This window comes from Camarhynchus parvulus, chromosome 5 (genome assembly GCF_901933205.1).
Source record: "Camarhynchus parvulus chromosome 5, STF_HiC, whole genome shotgun sequence".
Classification (NCBI taxonomy): Eukaryota; Metazoa; Chordata; class Aves; order Passeriformes; family Thraupidae; genus Camarhynchus; species Camarhynchus parvulus.
Genome location: NC_044575.1, coordinates 41,038,119 through 41,050,200, shown reverse-complemented (window position 1 = coordinate 41,050,200; position 12,082 = coordinate 41,038,119). Strand labels below are relative to the sequence as shown.

Here is a 12,082-nt window from a genome sequence, read left to right as displayed (position 1 = left end):
ATTTTACACGTTATAATGTAACACCTGAAGAATATACATTGCCTTGCTCAGACACATCAAGCCACATTTGCTTAATTTGAGTCACAGAGTTCCAAGCAATTAGGCTCAGCACTGCTCACTTTTACAGTCTTCTGGGGTTCTTTTTATTTTGTTTTTAAGAAAGGAAGAAAACCTGGTTTTATATTTAAAAAATGCCAAGATTTGATCTCATTTTCATTCCAGCACAAAACAAACTAAATATTTGGATATATCACGAAAGAGAAAAACCAGAATGGGTGACAGTCTAATGGCTCGAGCCATATCTATCCCATTCCAATGAATCTGAATTTTACAACAGGAATCAAAACAAAAATCACTGAAAATGCTGGCAGTGAGCACCAGAACATTGTTTCTGGTTGTTTCAGAACTACCCTGCAATATACCCAGTGCTTCAACATGATTCTGAATGTGGCAAACTCCAGCAGCAGACTGAGGTCTTTCGTCATTCACATTAGGTCTGTTTTGGCCCCTGGCATTCCTTCCCGTTTACTTATATCTTCAAGGTTCCATGAAATGTTAACATATCCCCAGCTCATTCAAAATTTGCAAAGGGCCCAATTGCCCTTCCACTATGAATTAATGCATAATACATTGCAAATAATCTGAACATCAAGTAACATGATTAGCCTCTACCTCTGGTAAACCTCTTGGCTATTTGCCAGGTGAAAACAAAGCAAACAGCATCTCCTCCCAAAGAATCACATAAAGTAACAAACCCCAAGTGTTTCCAGTTCTAGTGTTCTCATTTTCTCAAGTAATTCAATATCCTAAAACCCCCTTTGCTCAAGCTCTCACAAAACTCTATTCTTTTCTTGCAAAGCCATGTTGCGCTAACATACAATTCTTATTCTTTTGAGCTACCCTGCTAAAGCAAGCATCAGCTTGAGGATCTGTTCAGTTCTCACTTAACTTTCTTCGTGAGGAAAAAACCAACAACCTCTCATTCCCTCTTACTCTTTGCCTTCCAAAAATAGTAATACTTCACCAGAAATTCAGCTGTGTTCAGAACTGTGAATATGAATCAGTAGATTACCACCAATGCAAAATGTTTCTTCACTTTTTGAACAAATCCTACTATTGAATCACATAAGGCTTTTGAGTTTTGTTTGTTTCCTCCCTCCCCAATTACTTCTGGCATCAAGATTTAATTCTCTGTGCATCCCATTCAGCAGCTCTACAAAACCCTAAAGAACTACTATAGGCACTTGAATCTGATGGGAATTGAAGCCAAAGAAAGTACAGAATATGACACATGGTATTTTACAGTAACAGCTTTCTTCAAACACATATCCAGTTAGGAGAAACCCAGGTCTGGGAGAGACATGGGCCTGTCTGTACTCACTATGTGCAGCTGCAGAAAGTCACCCAGCCCAGGGGCGCTGTCAATCCGGACGAGGATGCCATCCTTCACTGTTGTGCTGAAGCCCACAGCAAGACGGTCTGTCCTCGTGCTTGGTCTGTCATTAGCTGGCCAGGTGTACAGGATGAGACCTCCACTCTTTCCAAAGATATATGTGGCACCAGCTACAAGATACAAAACCAAAGAAAAGTGTATTAGTGACTTATTTGCCAAGTCTTGTGGCAATCCTATGACTTCCAGGAGGAACAACTTGAGCAAGCACATGCTTTCATTAGTTAAGGGGTGAAACCAATGTGTCCTGCTGGCCAGGCCTGATGAAGTACATTACTAGTTCCTCAATAAAGTCATACAGCATCCAAGACAAAGAAAAAGGAGGAGTTGATCAAAAATCACCAAGATGGCTTATCAAGAATGAATTATTTCATTAGTGCTAATACCCCAGACAAGGCTGGATAGGACACTGCTGTACAGGGGCAAAAGCCACAAGCCACTCCTGTTTCAAAAGCATGGGATTCAATCTTATAAGACAATTCAAACAAAATATTTCACATTTCTCCTTTAGGTTGGACTTGCCTTCAGCTAAAGTCTATTCACACATAGTAGGACACTATACTTTTCTCAACACTTCATGAGATTTTTTGATATCTAGTCCACATATTTCCAGCACCATTTATCTTGTCACAGCTGAGCCTGGGAACTTGTTCCTTGCCCTTGTTTTTAAGGACAACACCAAACTTCTCCCATGCTGAACACTGTCCTCCCACATTCATGAGGGCCATCTGAGCTGAGGAAGGCAGAAATGCAAGCGAGGAATTATTATTGCAGACGAGGAAGCTGAGAAGCTAAAGCACATGGAGTTCACATTCTGACTTGTACTCAACAGTCTGAGTTAGAAACAAGATTTTATAACTCAGCAGTTATAAAACTGGCCCCCGAGCTTCTTAAAAAATAGATCTAAAATTCCTGTCCTGTCCAAACCTACAGGCAGGCCAGGAACAAGACTCCTCCATGTTTCAGCCACTCATTGCACCTCATTTTTCTGAGCACTATTACAATGGTTACAGAAAAGTAAGCAAAAATAACCAGCTTCTGTTACTGCAACAAGGATAAAACGTATGTAGAAAGTACAGGCAATTACTAGGTACATTTTCTAATCTGAGTGAAACTACAACTGAGGGTTACAACATGGATCACACAACCCTGTACAGAGTAAAAGCAGATAGATAAAGAAACAGGTAGGATCATATCACGGTAATTTCTACACTTGCCTACAAAGCTGCAGCTTCACTAAAGCTCTCTATGAGCTGAATCCCAAATAAATGCTACATATTAATAGAAATAATTGATACACTTCTCTCTTGCTAAAGAGGCTTCCTCTAGACATCTCAGAACATATTACCAAAACAGACATCAAAAACTCAGCCACCTAAAAATGAAATTATTTGTGAGCAGCTGACTCAATGACAGAGTGATAATGAATCATGTTTCCTTCTTCCTTTCCAGGCCTGTGCACATCCAACAAAACATGCCCTCAGTAAATTCAGACAAAAGTGTCCAAAATCAGGGTCACATAGGAAATTTCAGTCATAATTCTGAACTACCAAGAAAGAACATTCTGGCATTCTGGAACTGCGAACATACACTATTTCAGTTTGAGAAAGAATAATTTTACAGATTCAGTCTCCTCATTTAGCTTTAAGCTCCAGACAGAGGGTGTATGACTATTTTAGGATGTGTAGAAAGAGGTTTTGTCTGTTTGTTTAAACACATCCCCAGCTCTATCTGCAACCTTATGGCTAGACAGCTGGAGATGACCAGGTAGTGAATTAACTATGTCCTCTCCCCATGCTCAGGTATAACAACAGTCCCCAAAACTACACTACAAATACACTCCTTCAGTTTATCAGTTTGTTCTATAACTTGTATGTATTTGCATCACAGACAAAAACTAGGCACAGCAATGTGGTAAGCAAAATAAGATTTATTCATTGTTAATGGCTTCACAAATGAAAACCCACTTCCCAAAATGACTCTCACTTGAATTTCAAGTTCTCCTCCTTTGCTTTGTACTGGTTATCACGCCTTTGAGCAGCAAAGTCAAGCTTGGAGGTGAGTTCTTCACTCTTTATGAAGACAGATTACTTTTTTGCCTCTCTAAGAGTCATTTGGCTGCAGGTAGACCATGTCAGCCCTCCAATGAGAGGCAATTAGAACCAATTACATCCTCACAAGCCTTTCATGAGACTTAACTACTTAACCAGATCTTATTTTCTCCTCAAAGAGCGTAGATTTTGTGTTTAAGCCTAATCTGACAATATTTAGTACTTTGGTACTACGGCACCAAGGTTCCTAAGGTAAGAATCAGGAACACTAAGAAATAACACAGTATAAATCTGCCTCTGTTGGGTCTTATTCCACTTTTCTCTGAGATAGCTCTACATAAGGCTTCATGAAGAAATGTAGTACTCTGGTTCAGCTGGGAATGTCAGCTTGGCTCTGGAGTTCACCTGGTCCACAGGCTGTCCAACTTTACTTCAAATGTGTCAGGGGTTTACTGTGGTAGATTTTGCAGTCATATGTTCTGGCAAGGCACTGAGTTCTTGAAATAAAGATAATTCAGATGCAACAATCAGAGCAGCACTAGCCCAAACAGACCTGTAAGCAGAAATCTGATGGCCAGAAGTCATTTCCTTATTTTCCAGGTCAGAAAATATCTGCATAATGAGAGATGGACCACTTGCTTTATCTGTGTGTAGCTGAATGTACAAATTTGTTGGATACATCAATGCCCCTTCCCTTCACCAACTTTTTGAGGACAAATAGGATATCCATTGACATTTTTGGAAAGAGATGTACATTGACATTGTGTCAGTATATTTTTTCCCCAAATTATGAACAAAATAATCATTCCAGTCTGAAAACACAAGGTTCATCAAGCAAAAGTGAAAGTATAACAAGAGTTAGTACCACATTGCAATCACATAAAGAGAAAAGATAACAAAAAAAACCCAACCATACTACACAAACACACTTGACTTAAATACTTCTATTTGACTGCAGCAACCATGAATTTCTAGAGTTTGAAAGTTCAAGACAATTGAAAAAGACAAAATGAAAGCAAATTATAACCCTGGACTTCAGGAAAGGAGATTTCACCTTACCAGAACTTGACAAGGCCTGGACAACTCTATTGGATTGGACTTGCTTTAAGATGGTGTAAGCTGGCTAGACCAGTTTACCTCCAGCAGTCCCTCCTGATCTTACATCAATAATTATCCTTTCTTTGTGGTGTTGCAGAGAATTGTAGAATAATTAACTAAAGCATTCTGATTTTAAAAAAATCTGGTGAAATGCGCATCTCTTCATCTTGATACCTTCTTGTACCTAAACTCTGCTACAGTCCTCTTTATAAGACAAGAATTAATAGTTTTCTTCCAAGATACTTTCTATTCAAGACTGACAAGAGACTACACTCTTAATGAGCAGCCACTTTATATTTAGTTTTTCCTCACTGTTAAAGGTTTCATTACGTAACTCTTTCAATAAATACAACACCAACTGTGCCCTACCAATAGAAAAGTCTGAAGGACTGATTAATTTCACTGTTTTATATGTATTGTTGTTACATTTCACCACTTCAACTTTATAACACTAAATTCAACCCAAACCATGTAAAAAAAGAAGAATAATAAAATCAGGGATACAAGCATACAAAATTATTTCCCCAGTCATTTTTGTGAGCAATCTCACTTCTCATAGTGCCCTAGGCCAGATTACTGTACCAACACATAAAAACAAAGGGAAGTAGAATATTTTCAGGTACTCTACATGTTGCATCCAGAATTTGGTCAGCACTGGGAGCTCAGAGAACTGAAGAAGTACACAGCGAGGAAACACTCCCTTACAGATTTAAGCTAGTAGGACACCATTACATGTTTAGCATATACAAAGCTTATAAACTCGCAAAATTTAGTGTGGCAGATGGGTAGTTGACGTCTCCCAGAAATTACATAACCTGTAACTTCTATCATTGGTGTTTAGAGATCAAACATGGGTTACAACATGTCTTACATTGTTACATGTTGCAACACATGTGACAATGCAGTCTGCATATCTAGCTTAGGTAAATTATGCATTTGTTAGTTATATTCATGAATAGAGCTGTTAGATTATTCATCTTCAATCAAAACAAAATAGTCTGAGGCAAAGACTCCTCATGGAAAACTTCTAACAGAAAAGTCATAACTAAGATTATAAACCACAGCAAATAAAGCCTACAAGTGAGGTGTTTTAAGAAGTGTTTAGTTTAAGCTGGCACCATCCCTTGTCATTTTAATTCATAATTGCCCAAAGACCTCAAAAACCTATTTTAAGGACGAATTTCTTCAATCAGCACAGTACAACTGCAACAAAGTAAAGCAGAAAAGTAAAATAGTAAAGTAAAAGTAGAGTAGTAGAAAACAAGTCTATTGCATCTGCACAAATTATAACTGCTATGCCCTCCACTCCTGTGAATTCTCCCACATTAAATCATTGATTGCAAATTATCTGTTTGCACCTACTAAGCCATCAAAAGCCTGATATTCTCAGCTACAGCACAGCACACACACTCATTTCCCTGTGGCCAAGAAAATTTAACATTTGGAAGGTATTACAGTGTTTATACACTGAAGGGTTAACTGCAGCAACTCTGCACTGGGGGGTGAATACAAGTTTAACATAATTTAAATGCTACAGCTCATATTTTTACAATGAAAACATACCTTTAAAATGCAAATTATGAAGAACCCAGGCCAATTCAAAAGCTGCTATACTTAGTTGAGCTCCTTTCAGAAATCTGCACCAAGGGTGGATAATCATGAGTGGTATGGAATGTTGGAGGGCATGGGCTACCTTTTGAAGGCCTTTCCTGCTGCAGTGATCTGGAAGTTCACCCCTGAACAACTACAGGACCCTGATAAAGTGACAGAATATTTGCAAAGAGAATGGTGTGGCACCTCCAGAGATGAGCCCTGGAGACATATCCTGTGCCTCACACCACTGCCTGGATGACCACCATGGCTCTTGAAAAGCAAGTCCTGCAGCAGCACAGCACCCTAGAAAGGATTGAGTCTGACAATGGAATTAAGTTCAAAAATAACTTTTGTAGACATCTGCACCAGAGAGCACAGAGTGGGTGCATTGTACTCCCCACCCTGCACCAGCCTCTGGGAAAACTGAACAGTACAATGGACTGTTAAAAATCACATTGAAATCAGTGGGTGGTGGGACCTTCAAACATTTGTATGTACATTTAGTGAAGGCCACCTGTTCAGTTAACACCAGAAGCTCTACCAGTCAAGCTGGCCCTGCACGATAATAACCTCCACATACCAGAAAGGGATGAAGTCTCTGTGGTGCACATGAGAAAGGTGTTAGGGAGGACAGTTTGGATTAGTCCTGCATCAAGCAAAGGCAAATCTCTCTGTGGGATTGTTTTTGCTCAGGAAATTGGATATACTTGGTTGGTAATGCAGAGGAACAGAGAAACACAACGTGTACCCCAAGAGCACTTGATTTTTGGGTGAGAACTGTAATGCTGAATTTTATAATACTGGTGGCTAAAATGATGTTGCCACTGTATGCCACAAGTACCACAGAGAATGAGGGTGGATTGCTTCAGTTACACCAGTTGTGAGCTCGTGATGCAGCTGGCAACCAGCTGCATCTGTTGCAACTGGTTGCCAGCTGCCCTCCTGTTCTGGAAGACATCTAGGATGGATGGAACCCACATGGAATAAATGAACCCAACAGACATCTTGAAGGGACAGCCATTGACTATGGAAATGAAACCCGTGCTTGTGTTTATATATGCATATAGCTGGAAGGTGTAAGATTTGAGCATGATATAAGTGGTATAGAATATCATACGCTAAGTTGGGGAATATCATTTCTAAACCATAACAAGTATAGGTATTATTTCACTTCTTAACATTGTTGTAAAGGGAATGGAAATTTTTTTTATATTATATTCTGCTTAGTCCAGTAGTTCAGATGAGTCTCCTATGGTCTTTCATATGCTGGTGTAAAGGTCCTAAGAAGTTCATTAATAATCATAAACTTCTGCTATTTAACAAGAAGCTATCAGTTCAACTACAGGAAAATTGATAATGGCATGATGATGGCATTTTGCTCTTCTTTCTTGGCAGGAAACAGAATTTTAGGTAATTTTCAAGAAGCAATGATGTCAAAGGATGAAATCAGTAATACATTGTGCTTGACCACAGGTTACATGAGCAAATCAAGAGCCATTTCACATCAGGAAGGAAACGTTGGTAACACCTGTAATTAGCAGCCCTTTAACCATCAGGCTTCTGAAAGCATAACTAAATAATGGAGACCTCAGAGTTTATGCAGACATTCAAAAAACCCCACAAAATCTCAACAAGAAAAGGTAGAACTTTTTCCAAACTTACATAAAGAAAAAGTAATGGTGACCTTTATCTTACTGTATCTGGACTAAGAAGTTAATTTACTATTTCCATCACCAGAAAAGGAACGCAGGTTATAATACTGGCATGAAAGAAAGTGAGATCAGGCATACATCTGCGAAAACTAAGTAAGGAGACAAAATTTGCTGCTGCTGGAAGCATCATAATTGGGTCATGTAATAAAAAAGCAGTTCCAAAAAACATGGTATACAGAGAGTTATTCCACTCTCATAAGTGGAAATGAACAAAGCAACAAGGAAGACCTGCTAAGATCAATTTCTGTTGTAATAGAAAACTCTAATAACATAGATTGGAAGTTTTGCCAGAAATCTGATCAGACTGATTTGAGCACTGTCCCCAGAATTAAGGTTCTCAGCCACATGTTTGCAGCTAAAGGAAGACTCCATGTTTGATCACTGTTTCCAGTCAGAGGAACAACTGTAGAGTAGCTCCTCCTGTCTTTACTTGGCCAGATAGTTCAGCATCTTGTTTATTTATGCTTGCTACCCTTGACCAAAAACAATCCATGCTTTGACCACCAGCTCTAAGGGGAAGCAAACAACACATACTGCACAAACCAGAAAAGAGAACCACAACTTTCAAATGACATCTGTTTGTTTATTACTCCCCGAGAGTTTAGGACATCACAATGCAAACAATAAAACATCAGTTGAAACCTGTACACTGCCAAAAGGATGCACTTTTGCTGAGTAAAAAATGAAGCTTCTGACACTTGTTTTCAATACTTAAGTCATCCTGGCCACATAAAATACACTACACACATGCTGCACAACTCCAAATTTTCATTAAATTAATTTATTAGGAGTAAAAAGAGTTAAAGAGTGACAAAAGAATATTTTGAGAACAGCCGAAGAAAGGAAACAGTGTCCATATGAATTAACAACAATAATGATTAAAATAGGTAGAGTTTTCACCTAGCTTTGCAATATCCTCCCAAAGAGCATCGATGATTTAGCTGACTCTTCATTACTTGAAATCACTTCAACTGGGTCAATTCTAGGTGCGTTGAAACATCTATATTGACTAGAGACAACCTAACAGGTATTTTCAATTGCTAACTTCTGCAAAGTTACTCCTGTGGGTCCTGTCTGCTAAAGGCACTGCATTCAGCATAATACAGCTTCTTTGCCTCACAGTTATACTGGATGCATGACAGCATTTCCAGCTACTACTATGAAACAAATTAAGAATTGAGAATAAAAAAAAGACCAAGAGAGAATTGTCCCATTCCTTCTGCCCTTTCATATTTACCAAGGCATCAGTTTTGACAACAGCTATTCTTCCTTCTCCAGGTATAAACTGTCATCTTATTGCCCTCAATCCTAAACTTCAATTACATTGTTATCCTAATCCCTCTTTTACTCCTCATCTTCCTATCCCACTATACATCACATCAAATTAAAAAAAAAAGTAATTCGACAAAAGAATTAATTGTATCTCCGGAACCAAAACCAAGCTAGACATCAATGCCATCTTCTGCCTTGAAGCACATACAACAACATTCTTACATATCAATCAACTGCAATACCTGGACATCCCAGGGACATCTTGTGAGCTAGTGCCACTCAATAAAACACATAAAAAAATGGAAGTCTCATCAAAACTGAGTATCATCAATCAGGACAAAAAGTCTTACTCCACTCAGTTGCTGTGTTTTCCACACCCTGAGTTTAAAAGGTCTATTGATACAAACACCTGCTTGATTAAAAAAGGAGATGGGGGTTAAAAAGGTTACAGAGGATCCAATCACCATCATCATCTGGCTCATTTGACCATTCCATCACAGTATCCTTCCTGGCAGAAAGGCAGATCTAATCCTTTCTATGATACGACTGAGGAAACATCCTTTTATTTATAAGAGATTTAAATTGCCTAAGAATAAAGAAAACTTAAATCCCTGGAAAATGCAAAGCTTCCAGTGTAATCCTGAAAAAAAAAACAAGTTTGTGTGTTTAGAGTTCTCAGGAACTAGCTCTTCTTCCTTTCAGGATGCTCACTCTTTCCTTGATAAACCCTCTGAGACTGAAACTGAACACTATATGAATCTCAAAAAAGCAGACAATGTTTGACATGGAACTTAAATTCCTTCCTCACTTCAAAATATGAAGGAGCTGCTTCTATACAAAAAGAAGGAGGAGCTATAAAAGCTGCAAGACTAACACAAAACAGAAGCAGCAATTCAGATCATGCCTGCTTTCTGTGTTTGTCTTTTTTAATGACAGCAAATTAATACGAGTCACTTTCTTCCCAGTATGTGTGCATCAGCCAACAATTGGATCAGACAGTATGTTACTTCTTATTAGTTACACTGCATTAAAAAGATTGGAAGAGGAAAAGAAGGAGAGCAAGGGAGTGTTCCTAGAACTACTACAAGGTTCAAGATAATTAATGCTTGAAATAGGAATTCTATAAATCTGGGATATCAGGAAGATTGAGGTTTTCTCCAAATATGAATTTGCCATGGGGCATGTTGGGGATGTTTATCATCTCACAAGAAATTTAGGGATTAGCTCCTGACTAAAACAGACATAAGATGACCATAGGCACACCAGCTTAAACATAAAAGATTGCAACATTTGAAAATATTTCAGAAATACCTTAATTTCCATTTTAACAACACAATTGGTCAGACAAGGATTACTGTCATGTCTTCAGCATTGATCCTAAGTGTATACCCAGGGAAAACTAAGTAGAATAAGCCTATTTCCTTTAAGTTTGCTCTCAGACCATGAGTCTTTTCATCATTTAACTCAGCCTCATGTGGTTTGTTTATATAGGAACTCCAAAGAGATCTATTTTTCAAGTACTTATCCAGTCTCTCTTTAAATTCATTTAAAAGTTTTGCATTCACCATAATGTCTTACAAACCCTTCCCAATGACTCACACCAATCTGCCATTGATGCAGCAAGTTAAACATTAGCCAGCTGTGGGCCCTATCAGCACAGGCAGCCTACAGCATCTTGCACTCTATTAACAGGACCTGAGGATGTTCGTAGATGAAGTGATTATTCCCCTTTACTCAGTGGTTGTTAAACTGCATCTAGAATAATGCATCTGATTGGATTGACAAACTGGAGTGAAGTACCACAAAGGCAGTTGGGTGGATAAAGTGCCAGCCTTGTGAGGAAATGCCAGCAGACTGGGGCTTTATCAGCTGGGAGATGACACAGCTTCAAGGGGCCCTGAGGGCAGTCTCACAGCACCTGCAAGGAGGTTATGGAAAAGCCAAAGGTAGGCTCCTCACAGTGGTGCACTGCTGAAGAACAGGATGCAACTGCCATGCTTCAAAGTAAGAGAATCTGACTCTGCAGCAAAGAATGAGCTTTCTCCTCACAAGGACAGACATGCAAACAGGTTCCCCCAAGGAGATTTTAGAGTCTCTGTGCATGGAGGTTTTCAAGATATGACTACGTAAACCCCAAGCAACCTGATCTGACCTCACGGCTGACCTTGCTCCAAGCAGGGGTTTGGACTAACAACTTCCTGGTGTCACTTTCCATCTGAGTGAAAAAGGATCACCTTTTTGTGTGAAGAATCATCTTTTTCATACTTGCCCTTGATAAATAGATTACATGCTCCCTAGGTCTTGCTCTGTAAGTAATCCGTCCCTATAACAGTACAGGGACAGTAATCTGTCCCTATATCTATCCTCTCAGTGCCAACTTTGCCTTGCAGACATATCATACCACCACCCTCAATCCTTAAGTAATTTCTTTCAGTAAAGAGATCAGTTGTGCCATCAAACTCAGCTCCCACAGCTTTATGCAGCTAGATGACAGTTATCAATCTAGAAAAAGTCCATAAGGAACACTTCTCCAGGTTTTTTTCTTTTTCCTTTCTTTTTTTCCTACACATTACAGAGGATGAAAAATATTTTGCAAAATAAACCATCCCCAAACTCCCCACAGTACTGATAACAAAATTGAAAACAAAAGGCTTAAAAACACTATGCACCAGAAGAAGAGACAAAAGAAACTACAAACCCAACTGAAATATGAAATTTGCTGAGTAAAAGTGCCTGGAAAATTGTGACCCCCTTGTAGAACAGCAGGATATGTTTACTAGGGTCAAGTTATCCACCGCCTACCAAGAGATTCCATTACTTCATTACCTGCAAGTGTGACTAAATTCAGCAAAGGTAGATGGAACCATTTCTTAGTTGCACTCTGCTGCCAAAGGGGATCAGGATTC

At 39.0% G+C, this 12,082-nt stretch overlaps 1 protein-coding gene across 16 annotated transcripts in view; it reads right to left on the bottom strand.

Moving 5' to 3' along the window:
- NRXN3 (neurexin 3) overlaps positions 1 to 12,082 on the bottom strand; it is a 964,190-nt gene that overhangs the window by 242,217 nt on the left and 709,891 nt on the right. For all 16 annotated transcript variants that reach the window (XR_004060782.1, XR_004060783.1, XM_030949965.1 and 13 more), the window contains one exon: positions 1,382 to 1,563. Coding sequence is in view for 14 of the 16 variants with exons in the window: in XM_030949965.1 (XP_030805825.1) it covers positions 1,382 to 1,563 (182 nt within the window). In the remaining 2 variants the exon portion in view is untranslated. The remainder of the gene's footprint in view (positions 1 to 1,381; positions 1,564 to 12,082) is intronic.